Source organism: Vipera berus (genome assembly GCF_964194415.1).
Source record: "Vipera berus genome assembly, chromosome: 2".
NCBI lineage: Eukaryota > Metazoa > Chordata > Lepidosauria > Squamata > Viperidae > Vipera > Vipera berus.
The window spans coordinates 121,664,402-121,684,878 of NC_138203.1; the positions used below are offsets into that span (position 1 = coordinate 121,664,402).

The 20,477-nt window shown below is 44.0% G+C and overlaps 1 protein-coding gene across 2 annotated transcripts in view; it reads left to right on the forward strand.

Moving 5' to 3' along the window:
• IRAK1 (interleukin 1 receptor associated kinase 1) overlaps nt 1–20,477 on the forward strand; it is a 34,706-nt gene that overhangs the window by 3,193 nt on the left and 11,036 nt on the right. For both annotated transcript variants that reach the window (XR_014025280.1, XM_081318804.1), the window contains exons 2-9: nt 4,421–4,588; nt 6,530–6,691; nt 12,724–12,830; nt 16,545–16,712; nt 17,079–17,143; nt 17,366–17,480; nt 17,582–17,694; nt 18,639–18,843. Coding sequence is in view for 1 of the 2 variants with exons in the window: in XM_081318804.1 (XP_081174930.1) it covers nt 4,421–4,588; nt 6,530–6,691; nt 12,724–12,830; nt 16,545–16,712; nt 17,079–17,143; nt 17,366–17,480; nt 17,582–17,694; nt 18,639–18,843 (1,103 nt within the window). In the remaining variant the exon portion in view is untranslated. The remainder of the gene's footprint in view (nt 1–4,420; nt 4,589–6,529; nt 6,692–12,723; nt 12,831–16,544; nt 16,713–17,078; nt 17,144–17,365; nt 17,481–17,581; nt 17,695–18,638; nt 18,844–20,477) is intronic.

Sequence of the window (20,477 nt, forward strand, 5' to 3'; positions counted from 1 at the left end):
ATACCGCCCTTTCCCTGAGGACTCAGGGCGGTTTACAGGGAATTAAAAATCAAAACATACAAAAGTTAAAAACCAGTTAAAAAATATTAAATTCACCCTGTACACTTAAAAACCCCAGTTAAAATTTTCTCCTCAGCCTGGGCCCGGGAGCTCAAAGAGCCAGGTCTTCAGGCCCCGGCGGAATGATCGGAGGTCGGGGGCAGTCCTCAGCTCCACCGGCAGCTAGTTCCAGAGGGCAGGCGCTCCCACTGAGAAGGCCCTATCCCTGGGTGTCACCCGCCGGCAATCTCTCACCGGCGGAACCCTGAGCAGACCCTCCCTGTGGGAGCGCACTGGGCGAAGGGCGTTTGATGCCGGCAGCAGGTGTTCCCTCAAATAACCCGGACCCAGGCCATGTAGGGCTTTATAGGTGATAACCAGCACCTTGAATTTCACCCGGAGGGCAACCGGAAGCCAATGCAGCTCGCGGAGTAGAGGTGTTACATGGGAGTATCGTGAAACCCCCATTACAACTCGCGCGGCCGCATTCTGCACCAGTTGAAGCCTCCGAGTGGTCTTCAAGGGCAGCCCCATGTAGAGAGCGTTACAGTAGTCCAAACGGGAGGTCACAAGCGCATGAGTGACTGTGCGTAGGGCGTCTCGGTCCAGATAGGGACGCAACTGGCGCACCAGGCGAACCTGTGCAAAAGCCCCCCTGGTCACGGCTCCTATGTGATCTTCAAAATTGAGCCGTGAATCCAGGAGGACGCCCAAGTTGCGAGCCCTATCAACGGGGGGTAACACCTCACCCCCCATCGTTAGAGGTGGAATAACTTGGTTAACCCGAGACGCCGATATGCACAGCCACTCAGTCTTGGCGGGATTGAGACGAAGCCTGTTTCTCCCCATCCAGACCTGAACCGCCTCCAGGCACCGGGACATCACGGAGAGGGCATCACTGGGTTGGTTCGGGGTGGAAAGAAAAAGTTGGGTATCATCAGCGTACTGGTGATACCCCACCCCAAAACCACGAATGATCTCGCCCAGCGGCTTCATGTAGATGTTGAACAGGAGAGGCGAGAGAACCGACCCCTGAGGAACTCCACAAATGAGAGACCTCGGGGCGGATCTCTGCCCTCCTGTCAACACCGACTGCGAGCGGCCCTGGAGGTAGGAGGAGAACCACCGTAGAACGGTGCCTCCCACTCCCAACCCCCTGAGACGCCGCAGCAGGATACCATGGTCGATGGTATCGAAAGCCGCTGAGAGATCTAATAGGAGCAGGACAGAGGAGCAACCCCTGTCCCTAGCCCTCCAGAGATCATTCACCAGCGCGACCAATGCCGTCTCCGTGCTGTGTCCGGGCCTGAAGCCCGATTGGTACGGGTCCAGATAATCAGTTTCCTCCAGGAACAGAGGGAGCTGATGCGCCACCACACTCTCAACAACCTTCGCCAGAAAGCGAAGGTTGGAGACTGGACGATAGTTGTTTAAAACAGCCGGGTCCAAAGTAGGCTTCTTGAGGAGGGGTCTCACCACCGCCTCCTTCAAGGCGGCAGGGAAGACACCCTCCTTCAAAGAAGCAGTTATTACTGTATGGAACCAGCCTCGTGTTCCCTCCCGAGTCGCATAAGCTAGCCAGGAGGGGCACGGATCCAACAAACAGGTGGTGGAGCTCAGTCTCCCCATGATCCTGTCCACATCATCAGGGGAAACAGGGTCGAACTCAGTCCAGATAACATGCTCAAGACCGCCTGATTCCTCCACATCAGACTCTGCCCAGTCAGAGTCCAGGCCGGTCCGGATCCGAGCGATTTTGTCCGCCAGATGATGACTAAACTCCTCGGCTCGTCCCTGCAAGGGATCCTCTCTCACCTCCTGGTTAAGGAGGGAGCGAGTCACCCTAAACAGGGCGGCCGGGCGATTATCTGCGGACGCGATAAGGGCGGCAAAGTAGTTAGACTTCGCCGTCCTTATCGCCGCAAGATAAGACCTTATAAAGGTTCTTAACTGCAATCGGTCAGATTCGGATCGGCTGGATCTCCAACCGCTCTCTAGACCTCGTCTCCGACGCTTCATCTCCCGGAGCTCCACAGAGAACCATGGGGCCCAGCGGGATCTGCGCCGAGTCAGAGGTCGCATGGGTACAACGCAGTCGAGTGCCCTGGTGGCAGCCGTTTCCCAGGCCTCCACCAGAGCATCGACTGGGCTGTGGGTAAGGGTGATAGGTATCGGCCCAAGCGCCCTCTGGAACCGGTCCGGGTCCATTAGGCGCCTGGGGCGGAACCACCTGGTCGGTTCCGCCGCCCAGCGGCGGGGGATGGCATGACGGAAAACCAGCCTCAGGAGATGATGATCTGACCATGACAGAGGGGTAATGGACGGAGAACCCCCTCCCAGATCATCCAACCACTGTCCAGACAGGAACACCAGGTCGAGAGTATGATCCCCCTCGTGAGTAGGGCCCTCAATAACCTGGGTCAGGCCCATGGCTGTCATGGAAGCCATGAACTCCCGAGCTAACTCCGATGACCCCCCCAGTGATGGCAGGTTGAAGTCACCCAGGACTATAAGCCTGGGGAACTCCACCGCCAACCCTGAGAGGGTGTCGAGCAGCTCAGGCAGGGCTGTTGCCACACAGCTGGGCGCCAGGTATGTGAGCAACAAGCCCAACTGAACCCGAGGACCACATCTCAAGAAGAGGGATTCACTCCCGGCCATCTGGACAATGGTGGCCTCCCGGGGACACAAAGTCTCCCGAATAACCACTGCCACCCCACCACCCCTGCCCTGAGCCCGTGGCTGGTGCAGCACCCGGAAACCTGGCGGGCATAACTCGGTGAGAGGCACCCCTCCCTCCGAACCCAACCAAGTTTCCGTGATGCACGCTAGATCCGCACATTCCTCCTCGATCAGATCACGGATGAGGGGAGCTTTGTTAACTACGGATCTAGCGTTAAAATAGACCAACCTGAGCTCAGGGGCCTGATCACCCTCATCCCCGGGTAAGAGGGTGCTAACCGGAGGGTCGGAGCACGCCACCGCTCGGAGATAGCGGGGGCGCGATCCCAGATGTTGATATGGCCCTCCGCGCAAACACCTGCTGCCATACCCTATCGCCGTGGGGATTTGAAGCCCCACCCCCACATTCCCAGAACCAGCAGCCACCTCCCCCGACCCCGTCCCGTCAGGACCTCTAACAGGACCAGACTGAGTGCCGGTTAAAGATTCCCTCCCTACCCCCCCCCTCCCTCCCCCTCCCTAACCTCTTAAAATAACCGGCTAAAAATTTTATCAGGGGCCTCTTAGCATGTCTTGACTCGAGGCCCCTATCTAAGCCCAGCTATATAGATAGATAGATAGATAGATAGATAGATAGATAGATAGATAGATAGATAGATAGATAGATAGATAGATAGATAGATAGACATCTATTGCTGCAAAAGAAGAACACAATTTAATCTACAGTACTCCTAAATCGAATTCTTAACATCTCCATTAAAAGAGAAGTGAACGCATAAGCAAGAGTGTACTGAAGCTAACGTGAATCAAAATAGTTAAGGCAAAAGTAAATGGATAAATAATTTGGTGTTGTATGAGATAGTTCCTATATTTGTTGTTCAGATCCTATAGCACAGAAATATTTTGCCTGTGTCAGCCTTCCCCAATCTGGTAACTTCCCAACCAGTGTGAATTGGGAAGTATGTTACTGGCCAGATATTTGAGGTTCCTGAAACATTGACACTAGTTTGGATAAAAAAAATCAAATTATGCTATAGATATGTAGCAGAGCTAAAGAGAGGATGTAAGATACAGATGGATATTGCTACGTTTTGTTCACAAGACAACTGAATCTATATACTACTAAAATTCTCATCGTGACCTTTAACTGGCTGAAATAGAGCATCATAGGGGAACAACCTTTGAACCAAGGTACCTTAAACAGGCTAACTCACATTGCAAACCTGACTTCTAGGGAATGAAATTTGGGGAAATTCTGGCTGCTTCAGTGCTACTGGCTGCTGCTGGGAATGATCTTCATTTCCAATATTGTGTGAATGTTGTATTCCAGCTAGTCTCGATCTCTTGCTCCTTCCCCCCACCCAGCAGCAGCTACTTACCTGCCTCCTAGAAATAGAAGGGAAGAAAAGAAGCCTTCCGATGCTCTTTGCAAGATTCCCACAAGGAAACTCAATGGGGAAGCCAGTTGGAAATTGGAAGTTGCTCCTGCTTCCACTACTTTTTTGCCCCTCTCCTGATCATTCTGTTTCCCTGTGTGTATCTCAGAAATAATGATCCAACAGGATCCAATATATTTCCAGTAATGTATCAGCATTCAATCTAGCACAATAGTCAAGCCTGTTATATATCCTAATTATGAGGTTACACCCTTGGTTGTAAATGCATGATTAGTAACTGGCCTTCCTCTCTTACACACTAGCCTCCAGGATTGTACGAAACCAAGTTGAATTGCGATTGTATGAGAAGATGGATGGGCGGACGCACAACCTTATGTGGACCTGGATGAATCGCAACGCCTACGTTGATGATTTAATTCAGATACTTGATGACTTGCAACTATACCGGGCACGTGATATCATTGTTTCAGGTGATTCCTTCCTGCCTCCTTCAGCTTAGATGAAGCTGGTAGCTCTGGAGGGATTAAAATGATCTGCCCAAGTAATTTTTTGAGTTGGATTTCATAGAGCCAGTTTGGCCTAGTGGTTTATTTTATTTTTTATTTTATTTATCAGTCAAAATTGTATGCCGCTCATCCCTCCAAGGTGACTGTAGGCAGCTGGTGTTTAAGGCACCAGACTAGAAAGCAGGAGACCATGAGTTCAAGTCCTGCCTTAGCCATGAAAGCCAGCTAGGTGACCTTGAGCCAGTTGCTCTCAGCCCAATTCACCTCACAGCATTGTCGTGGGGAAAATAGGAGGAGGAAGATGTGTTGGATTTGTTCGCGGCCTTTAGTTGTTTGAAAAATAATAAAGGTGAGATACAAATGAATAAAATGTTCTCAAATCTTCTCTTTTCCCACCTCTCCTCCCCCAAGATTGAATGATCTTAATCCCAGAATCTGCAGTGGCAGTTGTGGATTTTTTAAACTATCATAATTAACCCATGGGGTTGGATATATTTCACTTATTACCTTCAGGGAGCTTAGCCTTTTCTAGTAGCTGTTCAGAATCTCTCTTAAACGTGTGTAAGTAGAAGCACTGAACTGTATGGATTATTTTTTTATACTGCATTAAATGATGAATCGCACGTTTCCATTTCATGAATTTATTACATTCCACTTGCAGTTCATGATTTATAACATTTTAAATAAAAAAAAATGTGTTGTTTTTCCACCAGAAAAATTATACATAAAAACAACTTTTAAACTGCAAAACAAGTAAAGGCTAGCAATGAAATACTCTGTGAAATGTCAGACTGTTTCAATTCAGAATTAAAAATTGTATCAGTAATTTTAAAAAAAAGTTTTCAAGCAACTGATAAATATCTTGTAAACATCTGCATATCCTTTTAGATATTCCATAGATTGTTTTCCAACAAAAGAAATCTCTGCTTTGTATTTCCACTGACCTATCTAGTTTTTTGATTCTTGCCTCAAGCATATTTGAATAAAGAGGCTTGGATAAAATTCATATAGGTGAGTCTGCTGGCTTTTCGGTTGTATTGCCACTTCCAGTTGATGAAGTCATATGTTCATTGTACATGCTGGATGTCCATATAAACTTAGAATCTAGAATGCTTCTTATTACTTTCTTCACAAATAAACAATACCACAGAATGTTTCCAGGAATGACAGTAGACTTAAACCTGTTCTGACACAAGTAGCTTAATATTTTATGAACCCCAAACTGCTTGTTAATTCTATCTTATGCTATTTTTACATAACCTATTGTTTTCCAGAACTCTTGGGCTAAAGTTCTAAGTTGGTCTTAAAATATAAACATTTGCATTTCCACAAACCTCTGGGTGCAGCATTTTTAAGTTATGGTGTCAGTCTGTTGAAATAAGCAGGTCAGTGGAGAAAAGGACGCCATTTAACATTTCTGTACATCACATCTCCAGCTTTCCAGATAATAGAAATACAGTTTCTTAGGTAAAGATGACAAGGAAGCTAAAGCAGCAAATGTTCCTGGCCTCCCTGTGCCGCTTTCCTCTATTGGTTCAAGTCACTCTACTGTTCATCCTGACTGGCCAATCCTCTAGTATAGAATCTTCTAACTGGCTGTAACAGGGATTCAGCTTTCTGTAGGCAAGTGGATCCTTAGGACTGATAACTTCTATCTATTAGTTCTAGTGTGTTTAACCAAATTGTTTGTCGCAAGTGTCATTGTAAAAAGAAGAGCAGCTAGTTTGCATGATTGCTAAACCATGTTTAATTCATTGTTGGTTAAGCAACTAATCATTGGGCTTGGATAATATTCTAAGATATGACACATAGTTTATGAAGCATAATAGTTGGATACAGAACCACACTCACCAAAGATGTGTATGAACTAATCTTTAATTCTTTTTTTCTCCATTCTTCTTACAGGACATCTGTTGCCATGTTCCCTGAAGCCCAGTCCACTGTCTTCTCAAAAGCCATCTATTTCTCCTAAACCCCCACCTGCCCCAGACCCAGGTGGCAGAGGCAGCTGCAAGATCATTACAACAATGTGGGAGCCCCACCAAAAACCCTCCCCACCTGAACCAGGTACAAGTGGCATATTTGCCATTTGTGTAGGACAAAAATATAACTTGTTTTCCTGTCCAGTGGGGTTGTTCAGGGACAACTTTCTTCAGATAATTTCAAGCGTGAAATGTTTTCCTTTTCATGAAACCATCATTTCATAGAACTCAAAAGCATTGGACTGTGGGACAATAGAATGGATTGAGTTTCATGTACTCATAGACTCCTCAGCTGGGCTGCAGGTATTCTAAACACTGTTTATGTAGTGCAGAAATTGGCACTGGTCACAGAATTCAACTTCCTAAGAGTTGCTCTAGGTGTCTTTAAAATTCTGAAGATGTGCCCGTATAAAATTTCAGAGTACATGAGAAGAAAGTGAAACAAGAATCTAGCACTGTGGTGGCGAACCTATGGCACGCGTGCCACAGGTGGCATGCAAAGCCCTCTATGGGCACGTACGCCGTCGTCCCAGTCCTAGGCCTTCAGCTGGGTTTTATAAAACCTTTTGCTCTAGGCCTCCGCCACTATGTGCAAAAAAAAAGGTTCAATCGATTAATTTCAACTTCTCACGGGGAAAAAAAGATCTCGCAAAGTTGGAATTGACTGATTGAAATTTCTAGTCTCACCCAGTCTGCCATTACCACTGCAGCCACGCTCACCCAATGGGCCATGCCCACCCGGCACCAGACGATACATAAGTGGGTTTTGGGTTGCAGTTTGGGCACTCGGTCTCTAAAAGGTTCGCCATCACTGATCTAGCACATAGAAATCTGTTAACATTTGAATAACTGGATTCTAATTTGCTTTCACAGTTTATGGATGATGACAGATCTAATCTCGAACAATTGTTCAAATGCTTTTTAGAAAGTTAATCTAAACCAGAGGTAGGCAACCTTGGCTCTTTTATGACTCGTGGACTTCAACTCCCAGAATTCCTGAGTCAGCAGCTTGCTCAGGAATTCTGGGAGTTGAAGTCCACGAGTCATAAAAGAGCCAAGGTTGCCTACCCCTGATCTAAACCAATACCAATTTTATTACACATTGGTGGAGCAGGAAGTTCCTCTTTGTTATTTTTGAACATGTAAATTTCATGAGATGATTCCAAATTCTTGTTCTAGACAGAAAGTAATTGTACTTTTAAAATAGTCTCTCCCCTGCCCCCGCCCAGGGATTTTGAGGAGGACCTGTTCCTCCTAAAGAAGTTATTTTAATACTTTCGATCGTTCTTCTTGTCCTTTTCTGTGATTCTTCTTCAGCAGTGTTCTTTTTTTACAGTTATGAAAAGTAACTGAAAGGATTGTGTGTGTGTGTATGTTGAGGTTTCATGACTAACGGTTTGATAATGGAAATATACCTCTGAAAGATTTCATAAGGCCAGCAATTCTCATTCCTCTCCCCATCTACAATTCTTGTCACAGAAACAACTATAACCACGCAGTTTTCATCTGGCGGGTGGTCTGAGAAAGGATGATGAGGCCAAGCATGCAGTTTTACTTTCTACTTTAAACTTTAGCACAAGTGAAGATGTAAAATTTCCCTCACTTTTTCAGCTTTACTTCTCCTGGCATTGTAGCTAACTGGTTTGGCACATTTAGCATTTTTATTGGAAAAGCATGATAAAACTATTTTCATAAAGTATCTTATGAAGCAGGAAGGTCAGTAGAATAGCAACAGCTCAACGTTTAGAGCACGTACTAACAAAGAAGTCTTGCAACCAGGTTTTATACAGCAGCACTTCTGTACCATCTCAGATGACCATAGCCAACTCCATGTTCCTGCTCTAGGTTCTGCTCTGATTGATGCCCTACATCTCTGAGAGAATAACTATTCCCCCCCCCCAAAGCCCAAACAGATTTTATATGAGGTTTTATTGTTGTGGTTCAGGTTTACACTGCATAAAATGTTTAATAGCTTCCATTCTTGAATGAATCTGAAATGTAAGTATATTTACTTTTGATTATATTTGCTTAGGTTGAATGTATGTACTGAAATTTTCTGTTTTTTTTATGTTTACTCTTTTGAATTGCCTTGAGTGATTTTTTTTTAATATAAACTCTTAAAAAGCCTAATAGGCTTTTATAGTTTCCAACCCACCAGAATGTTGGAAAGGAATTATGTAAAAGTATTTGGGACTCTTATTGGTCAGCAGAGAGGGACGCGGTGGCTCAGTGGGTTAGGACACTGAGCTTGTCGATCAGAAGATCGGCAGTTTGGCGGGTCGAATCCCGAGTGCCGCGTAACAGAGTGAGCGCCTGTTACTCGTCCCAGCTTCTGCTCACCTAGCAGTTCGAAAGCACGTAAAAATGCAAGTAGAAAAATAGGGACCACTCCGGTGGGAAGGTAACAGCATTCCGTGCGCCTTTGGCGTCTAGTCATGCCGGCCACATGACCACGGAGACGTCCTCGGACAAGCGCTGGCTCTTCGGCTTCGAAACGGAGATGAGCACCGGCCCCTAGAGTTGGAAACGACTAGTACACATGTGCGGGGGAACCTTTACCTTTTTATTGGTCAGCAGAGTAACACAGAATAGAATGGGGCCAAATTTTGTCTGGTGGTAGAAACTGGTTAAGAACAAGAGATTTTAAAAATGGGCAGATTAGTCGCTGTGGAGAAATAGAAATCTAGAATAAAAAACCCATAAGGCATTCCTATAAGAAAGGCAAATGAGAAACAGCCCAGAGGCTACTAACTGCTCCTTTGTTAATCCCTGCTTTTCCCTCTTCTGATTTTTGTTTATCCTGGGTGGAGTTGGTATTTATTAATGGGTTTAAAAGAATTCCAAAAGCTACGCTCCATATGTTTTTCCTATCTTTATTTTTGCACTTGAAATTGCCTTCCACCTATGTTCTCAACTGTCTACTATGGTAGTCCACAAGCTTTTATAACTCACTTTGTCCATTTAAGCTACTCCTGGTGCAAGAGCAGTATGCCAGGAGGGAACATAAGCTCATCCATACCAGAACTCTTTGCAGACATTTTCATAGTTCGTTCATTTCGTGTCTATGTTTTCCAAATAAGTGGCTGTTAGTAAGTTTCTCTTTTTCAATGGTTTTTGGTTGTTGCTATGGGTGTAGATTATATTTTAAAATGTTGATACATTTTGTTAAGAGTTTACAATCTACATTTTAAAATGGAAATAAGAACAAATCCATGAGCTTCTCACTGGTGAGATAGTAAGGCAAAAGTTATGTAGAGGTTTTGAGCTTTGACATGGGAAAATTTTTATTGCTCCTTGCTTAACCTGACAGGTTATGGATAGGTCCCTTCATAACTCTTCTCAAATATTTAGTTTGAATTTGCTCAATCTGGAGAGCTTTACACTAGCTGTGTAATAATCGTGTACTTTTCAATTTTGTTATTTACATTACCAAATGTGGAGTTGGTGAACAAGGTAATTCTTTGCCTTGTTCCCACGTTTTGGAATGCACTTCCTGGTAGCTGTATTTATTCATTTGTTTGTTTGTTTTCTTGCTTGTGGGCCACTCCAATAAACCAATTCTCAGCAGTGTAGAACTCCCCAAATCCTTAATTTGGCTTAAAATAGTACATAATAGTCAAAACCAAAACCATGGAGTATAAACTATATGCTCCATCAAACTTTCACATTCCAAAAACACAACTACAATGGTTGCTAACTCAGAGGAACTGTCATAATGACCTTGAGGCTTGATAGAATAGTTTGTTTTTCACCATCTTTCTGAAGACTAGAAGATCCTGAACAGCAGGGTGTGTGTGTGTGTGTGTGTGTGTGTGTGTGTGTGTGTGTACCGTCTGAATGTCTGAGAGAGGAAAACTATTTCAGAGGAGGTTATAGCAAATAAAAAAGTATGTTCCATGACCCCCTCTAGGTGGTGTCTCAAATTAAGTGGCCAACATAAGTAACCTGCTGTACTCTCTTACAAGGCAGGCTAATGATTAATTTGTCCCATAGATATCCAAGCCTTGAATTATGCAAAGCTTTAAAATTAACCTTGAATTGCACCTGGAAACCAGTGCAGCTCTCAAAATAGAGATATATGGACTCTTCAAGGTGTTCCCATAAGTACTTGAGCCTTGCAACTTTACAGTCTGTCTTTTACAAAGGAGTAAAAACTAGGGTTACACAGTGGTCCAGATTCAAATGAGGAAAAATGATTTAGACCATTCAGGTGCTCTCACATGGTATCTGTTGGTGCCTCCTCAAAGAATTTGCAGAAAAATACACCTCTGATTTAAGGAGATTTAGATAGGTGTGACAGGTGAGCCCCCATACTTTCCAAGTCACTTTTGGGGGGGGGGATCTGGAACATTGCATAGACCCAGGAGCGATCTCCCTTTCTGTCAGGTCTTTAATGTTTGAGATACTTGAATTTTAATGGCTAAAATTAACTGGGCTTTAATTGTTTTATATCATTTGGTATTTGGTATTGGCTGGATCCCTGAACTACCCTAAATAAATTACAAATTGAAATAATAGGTTAATAAATAAAACAGTATCTTCTTGCCTAGAAGACTACCTTATTTTATTACACAGCAATTGTAATTTTCACAATATGTGTGGTGAAAAATTGCTAATGTATATTTTTGGATTATCACATTTTGTTTGCTATTACTGTGTCTTTCAACTTCCTGCCCATCTCATGCACATTTTAACTAATCCCAGAAGCCCGATTACCTGGTTGTCTTTAAAAGAAAATGTAGGAAGACTCTGTCTATGATTCAGTTTTTTTACTCATTGTGGAGAGAGCTTTTGTAAAAGTTAAGGAATTTGTCAAATCATTTCTGGAAAGTTTAGGCTTCCTAGTAATAAAATGGTTTTTCCAATAGTCCACATAAGCGATAACAGTGCTTCTGGGGAAGCTGAATTTCACATAAATTGAAGTATTTCCCACCTTCCCTGCTGTTTTTAAAAGTGCATATAGAAGCGATTGCTTGAAATCCTGAGGGGGGGAAAAACTATTTTAGTGGGGGGAATGAATACGCTTAATCCCCTCCCTCTTCTTCCTTTTTCCTGGAAGTGAAGAAGTTGAAAAAAAAATGAGACAAGGATGGTAGCAGGTTCCAAAATACCGCATGTACTTTGTGGTTTGGTCCTTCTGGGGCTTGTAAACTGAATACCTCTGGAAGGTCTTTGGTTAGGAAAAGCTGTCCTCTCCCACAAGATGGAGTCAGATGGATTTAATGCAAGGAGAGATGTGCCTGGCCCATAAGTAGGAAGCATAACCCTCCTTGCCAGAAGTAAAAAAAACAAAAACCTGATCCTTCACCAAGTTTATTTGGTTTGGTATTAATAGGGTCAGTGAGGAGAGGGAGGGAGGGAGAGAGAGAAAAAAAGAGAGATCACTCTGATGATATTTAAGACGGTTAATTAATAACAGGAGGAAATTGTTTTGCTGGTTTTCTTATTAGAAGCTCCTAGGTATAGCAAACTCCTAATGACCAGAACTCTGCTCTGCAGGGCAAAATATTAAAGCCTAAAAGGCAAAAGCAGCCAAAATTTGTCACCAAGAAAACCGGCTAGGGATCTTGAATAAGCTTTGCATCCTTGCCTCCCTCCTCTCCCAAATTTTATTTCTGCACGTTGTGGAAAACCAGAGAAAAATAGTCGAAGGAGCCACTGAGGTCCCTGAAAATTTCATATGCACAACCAGTGTAAAGATGCTTATGAAGTTTCGTCCGCTTTGAAACTTGGTTTATTTATTTGGCAGCCTTTCTCCTTTCAAATGAAAGTGGGAACTTGATGAGCACTTATTACTACTTCTTCTACTTCCTTCTAGAACATCTGTCTTAGGATAGAGAAAACCAATTTCAAAAGGATGCCTAATGCAACATTCATTGCTAGAACTAAATGCTCACAAGTTTCTTGGAATAAACCATTTCCTGTACATAATTCTTAAAGCCACACTAATGTGGTGCCTCCGCTTCCTCTTTCATGTATGAGTTTTCAGTTTATTTCCATACGTATTCTTGTTTCAGCGGAACAGTCACCGCTCAAAGAGGTGGGTGGGCTATGAATACTAGGGCTATTTTAAATCTTGTCTGCAACTGAATTCCCATTTATTTCTTGGGCAAACAGATCACTCCACTCCTCTGCTCCCTTCGAGAGACTCCACGCCGAGTAGCCGTTTCAGCAGTGCAGCCTCCAACAGCTTGCCATCGCCTCCGACACATAGTGACGCACAGGTATAGACTGCATTCTGCTTGCTTGATACACTATTTGGTGGGATTTAGTCAGAAGAGCTAACGGTCAGTAGAAGAGAAACTACGGTGCGGGGAAAAGTCGGTGGAACTTTAATGCTTGTTGGTTTGTTTATGTCAATTCAAGGTGCTGGTTATGACCTACAAAGCCCTACATGGCATGGGTCCGGATTACCTACGGCAGCACCTGCTGCCGGCATCAACTTCCCTCCGTCCAGTGCGCTCCCACAGAGAGGGCCTCCTCAGGGTGCCTCCGATCAAAGAATGTCGATTGGTGGCCCCCAGGGGGAGGGCGTTCTCTGTGGGTGCGCCAGACCTGTGGAACCGCCTTCCGGTTGAGCTCCGGATGGCCCCCGACCTGCGCTCCTTCCGGCGTGATTTAAAAACTTATCTATTCGAACAATCTGGCCTGGTCTGATGGGTTTGGGGTTGGATTTAAATAAGTTCTTAACACATTTTTAGTATTGTATTCTTGGGCATTATTTAATTCTTTTTAATCTCTTTTTTAACTTTTGTATTTACATTTTGATATTTATTGCCCTGTACACCGCCCTGAGTCCTTCGGGAGAAGGGCGGTATAAAAATTTAATAAATAATAAATAAATAATAATAATAATAATAACAGATGTTTAGGATTTCCTGGGAGCTATAATGATTTGTTGTGTGTTTACTTTATAAAAAACTTATTTTTTGTCTAATTGTGCATAGCAGACATAATTTGTACCTTTCAGAGATATTCAAGACATATGTGACTACCTTTTCTTCTTCAATCATACATTTTCTGGTATCTTAAGTAACGGTTCTTCCTTTCTCATTGTTTTTTTGAGGTTGCTTACAGCTGTGCTTTAAATCCCTAAACCACCCCCCCTTTCTCGTGTCCTTTTGCATTCTGCACTGATGCTAGTACTTAATTTCTCTTTACTGCCGCAGTTTTGCCATTACTGAAGTTACTTCTCTGGTTTTAACTGCATGAAGATCCAGGTCCATTATTTTATCAAAGTTCTTCTCCTGTTATTAACATCAATATTTTCCCCTTTCTTCTAGTTGCCTAATATGCTATTTTCTTCCTGTGTAGGTAGTCCACAGTAAACAGTGGTAATTGAGACTGGAATTTGCATTGTTAAGTGATGCGGTCATAAAGCACAACATCACATGCCTGCATCACTTAGCGACAGCAGTCCTGGCCCTTCCCATTGCCATTGTTAAGCAAGAGTCACAGGTTGTCAAACATTCCCAGGCGGCTCACATACCGGCAGGCAAATAAGGGTTGCTCTTGAGTAAAGGAAGATGCACAAGGGTGAGGGTGCATCATTGACCCTGCGGTACAAACGCAGCAGAGCCAGGGATGGGTTCTGTCGGGTGGGGAAAAGCACGAGCAACTTAGCATAGTGACTTATAACCTTCCCTCCTGGCTTCTCCATTGACTTTGCTTGTGAGAAACCATCAGGGAAGATCACAAATAGCTATCATATGATCGTGGAATGCTGCAACCATTGTAATTGCGTGGTAGTTGCCAAGCATCCAGATCATGTGACCATAGGGATGCTGGGATGGCCAGAATTTCCAGGACCGGTTGTAAGTATATTTGTTCAGTGCTAGCATAACTTTGAATGGTTGCATAACAGATAGTTGTTAAACAAGGACTACCTATACCAGGGGTGTCAAACTGCCGGTCCGTGGGCAAGTTTCATCATACTGAAGCCACGCCCACCCCATTCCCAGCAATGCAAAAACAGTCACGATACGTCGTGACACATGACGTGGCAAGTTTGACCCCTGTGACCTATACCTTACTCTCTTAATACCATTCATTTCTAATTTTCTAATTCTTCTAACATGTACAGTACATGCATTGATTCGAGCAACAAATCAGCGAACACCTAGAGGCAAACAGTCATTACCAAAAGCCAACATGGGTTTGTCAAAAACAGATCATCTTATTGCATTCTTTGACCAGGTGATAAAATTAGTGGGCCAGAGGAATGCTGTGGATATAATTTACTTGGACTTCAGTAAATTATATACTTCTATACTTGATAAGATAGGAAAATGTGGGTTAGACAGCATCACCGCCAGATGGATTCGTAGCTGGCTGACCGGCCGTACTCAGCGTGTGGTCCTCAATGGAACTGCATCTACATGGAGGGAAGTGTGTAGTGGGGTGCCCCAGGGCTCTCTGTTCTGGGCCCAGTGCTCTTCAACATCTTCATCAATGATTTGGATGAGGGGATAGATGGGGAACTCATCAAATTTGCAGACGACACCAAGCTGACAGGAATAGCAAACACTCCAGAAGATAGGCTTAAGATACAGAAGGATCTTGACAGACTTGAACATTGGACACTATCTAAAAAAATGAAATTCAGTGGTGAAAAAAGTAAGGTTCTGCATTTAGGTAAGAAAAACCAAATGCACAGGTATAGTATAGGTGGTACCTTGCTCAATAGTAGTAACTGAGAGGGATCTCAGAGTCCTAGTGAACAATCACTTCAATATGAGCCAGCAGTGTGCTGCAGCTGCCAAAAAAGCCAACACAGTGCTAGGCTGCATTTACAGAGGGATAAAATCAAGATCACGTGAAGTATTAATACCACTTTACAATGCCTTGGTAAGGCCACACTTGAAATACTGCATCCAGTTTTGGTCACCACAATGTAAAAAAGATGTTGAGACTCTGGAAAGAGTACAGAGAAGAGCAACAAAGATGATTAGGGGACTAGAGGCTAAAACATATAAGGAACGGCTGCTGGAATTGGGTATGTCTAATTTAATGAAGAGAAGGAATAGGGGTGACATGATAGCAGTCTTCCAATATCTCAGGGACTGCCACAAAGAAGAGGGAGTCAAGCTATTCTCCAAAGCACCTGAAGGCAGGACAAGAAACAATGGATGGAAACTAGTCAAGGAGAGAAGCAACCTAGAACTAAGGAGAAACTTCCTGACAGTTAGAACAATTAATCAGTGGAACAACCTGCCTCCACAAGCTGTGAATGCTCCAACACTGGAAGTTTTTAAGAAGAGACTGGATAGCCGTTTGCCTGAGCAGGGGGTTGGAAGGTCCCTTCCAACTTTATTATTATTGTTGTTGTTGTTATTTCCTTAACTTTGAGCAGGTGTCTAAGAGTCTGACACTCAAATCAAGATTCCTGGTTTAGAAATTAGGAATTTCTGTCATAAATACTTTTTTGGTGTTTGGCATGCTTATTCCTTTTCCCTAGCTTAATGTATATGAATATAACACAAATCTACTTATTAAGATTTTGGAAGAGTTGTTAAATTTTTATAAAGAATTTTCACCTTTTAGTGTTTTGTCTTTCTTTTTTCTATTTATTTTCTGTCTTTTCCTTATTCACTTTAAGCTTCAGTTTACCTTTTTAAGTATCTTCTTCATTTAATCTCTTTCACTTTGTTCATCTGGAAACAGGATTAGAGTTTCTCTGAGGCCACTCTCTGCTACACTAACTTACTTCCAACTGATCTGAAGCAAAAATGACTTTTTGGTCTTTGAAAGGTTGCTGCTTCCATTTCTCCCTTTGAGGAGGAGGAGAAGCAATCAGCAGCCAAAGAAGCAGCTCCTGTATAAAATGCTTATGCTTCAGAATTACTGTAATAAAGCACACCTATATTTAGGAGCGGTATTTTGGAGAGAAGGGATGCCTTTTCATCCTGTTTATGGTATGTCTGCCCACCTTGTTCCAGGGCCTTGAATCTCTGCCCTCCACGTGTCCTTTTGAGTGGCAGTTACAAGAGTTGCGCCAAGCTACAGACGACTTCTCTGAACATCTCAAGATTGGTGAAGGAGGTTTTGGCTGCGTCTACCAGGCCCGATTGCGCAACACTGTCTATGCTGTGAAACGGCTCAAGGAGGTATTTCCATTGGGTATTATACTCACACTTTTTATTTTATGTTTATTTCCACTGAATTCCTCTCTCTCATGGAATGATGAACCGTAAAATTTGTTAGACTTGGCTCCTGCACCTCTAATATACCATCTCCTATGAATAAGATTGGGCATGAACTCTTTGCAGCCCAGGATTGTGATAGCCATGGAGATTGGCCTTCAGTGTGATATGGCTTGGTTTTTCATATATATGTGGTGCTTAGTTGCTAAGCAAGGATCCCGCTCCTTTGTACCACCCAGAATTCTTTTTCATTTAGTCCAGCTAATGGTGACTTATACATCTTCCTTCCTTCCCCCCCCCCCCCCAAATCTCCCTTAAACTAACTGACAGGAAGCAGAGCTGGACTGGACTGTAATAAAGAATAGTTTTGTCACAGAAGTGGAAAAACTTTCCCGGTAAGAGCCAAAGTTTATGTTGGATGTACTGTGAGATCCCAGAAATGGAATAATGGGTTGAGGGTTGTTCTGGTGTCCTTCAGATGTCTTGGATTTCATCTCCCCAAATCCAGCACCTTAGGAGGGTGCCAAATTGGAGAAGGCAGTGCTAGAGAATCATGGGAACAAGGGTGGGTTGAGTTGGAACTACTGCCTTTTAATACTGTCTCACTTGTAACTTAGGTTCCGCCATCCTAATATCGTAGAGTTTGCTGGTTACTGTGCTGAGCAGGGATGCTTTTGCCTTGTCTATGTCTTTCTGCCCAAGGGATCCTTGGAAGATCATTTACATGGCCAGGTACCTAGCTGAATTTGTCCTCTCTATTTAAAAGTAGTCTGTTCTGGCAAACAGGTCCTTCAGGATCACTCCTGTCCTTGAATGTATTTTGAACTTTTTAGGTTGGTGCTTGTCTCTCTTGGACCCAACGTTTACATGTGGCTCTGGGCACTGCTAGAGCTATTCAGTTTCTACATAGTGACTCACCTAGCCTTATCCATGGAGATGTCAAGAGGTAAGAGAATGGAGGGGAAATCATCTCCTAGAGTGAGATGTGAACATAACTAATGCATTGTGTTTTGTTTAAATGTGAAAATATCTGCTTTTCGGGTGAGGAGAGAGATGTTTAACGCTTCTTTATCTACTGTGCTTCAATATGGGGGCGAGGGGGGAATGATTGTTCAAGAGAATGAAAATAGACAATGAACATTGTGCAATCACAATAGTAGTTGAACTGAGAAGCCTATGGTCTTTCACATTACTAAACTCCAATCCCTAGCATTCTACACCATTAGCCAGGCTGACTGGAGCTGCAGAGAATTGTGATTAACAAAATCTGAAATGCCTTGGTTAAATGATTAAATGCCAATTTTTATGTGATGTCTGTGCTTACGTTATTATTTTATATGTTTTTTTTCTGCATGTATTGGAGAAGTGTCTAGTTCAAGGAGCTATCTAATTCATTGAACACTGTATTGGGAAGAGTAATGCAAATTGAAGCAAAGCTGAAATTAGTGGTTTCCAAGGCAAAATAACTTTTCTGACTCACAAGGATTTTCTGTTCATCATCCTTTATGCTGTGTGCATATCTTGATATCTTGATTCCTCTCGTTTTCATAATGACCTAAGATTACCCCACTGGGTAATTTCCTCTAGTCCAGGGTTGTTTTTTTCTCATCATGGTCAGCCAAATGCTTCTGGGATGCTCACAGATAGGATGCATATTCCTTTCCCCTGTAACTGGTATTTGGGGATAACACTGAGTCTTCAAGTCTCCAAACAAGAAGATGAAAATTTGGAGGAGGTATTCCCTGGTCATGCTTATTATATATGGGCGTTTGAGAAGGAACTGTAGGGTCCCCCAGTGCCCTCTGAGCTTGGTGGCTTTCTTGCAGATATTTCGTTACCAAATTAGGTAACATCAACCATGACAAAACTGTCTTTTCCTGTCATATACAGCTCTAACATCCTTCTGGATGCAGCACTCAATCCACGGCTGGCTGATTTTGGATTGGCACGATTCAGCCGCCGGCCAAAGCAGGGAGGAATAAGCAGTTCGCTGGGCCAGACCCAGACTGTGAGGGGTACATTGGCCTATCTACCTCCTGAATATGTACGGACTGGGACGCTTTCTACTGCTATTGATATATTCAGCTTCGGTGTGGTGAGTAATGTGGGAGCAGGAATGTTACAGGGAGCTCTTGTGCCACAATCGTGACCAGTTTCTATTGCTAAGCAAGCCGGTTTTTAAGTAAGTTATACCCAATTTTACAACCTTTTTGCTACAGTTGTTAGCAAATCACTGCAGTTTGAATGAATCATGCAGTTATTAAATGAATCCGGCTTGCCCATTGACTTTTGTTGGAAGCTGGTGGGAAAGTCACAAAAGGCAATCATGTGACCCTGGGACAGTGCAACGGTTGTAAATACATGCTAGTTGCCAGTGGCCTGAATTTAGATCACATGACTATGTGAATATGACAGTCTTGAGTGCGAGGACTAAGTCACTTTTTAAGCTCCATTGTAACTTCGAACAGTTGCTAAATGAATGGTTATAAGTTGAGAACTACTTGTATTTCAAATTGTATGATGAGGACAGGATATGTCGTAGAAGTGGAGGGAAATTCTAAGTTGATCTGTTCAACAGCCTGTATTCATTTCTATAAAATCATCAGGTGTATTCTGCTTCTGCTTAGAATGTGTAATCTGCCATCTTCCCAATTGAGGATCAGGATCAGCTCACTTAGCAAGAGCTTATTTTCCACAAGCAAGTGAGCCAGGCAGGAGCCCTGATCAGCATTTCTGAGCGCGATTTCTGAGCGCGACTCAGCTGATCCCGGGCTCACTTAGCAAGCAGCCTCTTTTTCGCAGGCAAGTGAGCCGGGCAGGAGCCCGGGATCAGCTGAGTCGTGCTTAGAAATCCCGCTCAGAAATGCTGATCCTGGGCTACTGCCCAGCTCATTATGCAAGCAGCCTCTTTTCCGCAAGCGAGCCAGGCAGGAGCCCAGGCGACACTGGCGCTTGCGGCTTTTCCGCAGCACAGACCCAAGGGCTGCTTCATTCCCACTCATCCTCTCACAGGACCCGGGCTGCCTGCACTGGTGAGAAATGCAGCGCTTTTTTTCTGCAGCACTGGAGCGCAGGCATCGCTTGGGAAAGACTCTGCGAGACGCGCCTTTGCAGCGCGTTTCCCCTTGTGTTATATATCAGAGGTTTGCAAGGCAAGCTGCTCCCGGGGCATAAAAGTAGAATCCAAATGGTGAGAGTGACGCAGCTCTACGACTCTCTGCTTCAGGCTAAAACAGTCTCAAAGTTGGGCCTAGAGATTACTTGGCCTGAAGGAAGGGTGACTTGGTGGCGATGCGGGTTTGTTTCCTTTGGAGGAGGGAGAAAAGCGTCACTCTTCCTTCGGGCGGGTGCAAATGTAGCTTAAGAACGGCAGCAATGCGGCCAGAAATGGGTATCTCTTGACAGTGCTGGGGAGACCTATGGGAAGAACGATGTACACGGAGAGGATTGGGGAACTGGCTCAAACGCTGGGCTCCGGTAGGGGAAAAATGACTGGGAGAAGTAGCGAGTTCGTAATGTATGTGCCTGAAAACAGGAGATAAACCGGTGACATCCCCACCCTGCCTGTGTGCGTGCGCAGGCAGGGACGTGATGTCAGTGGTTTTACTTTGCCCGGCCGCTCTGTGTGGGTGAGAATGCTCTGCTACCTGCCAAAACCAGGCTGGGATCTGGGCGGCGTAGCACAGGAAAATGGGAGGGAGGGAGGGAGGGAAGGAAGGAAGGGCCAAA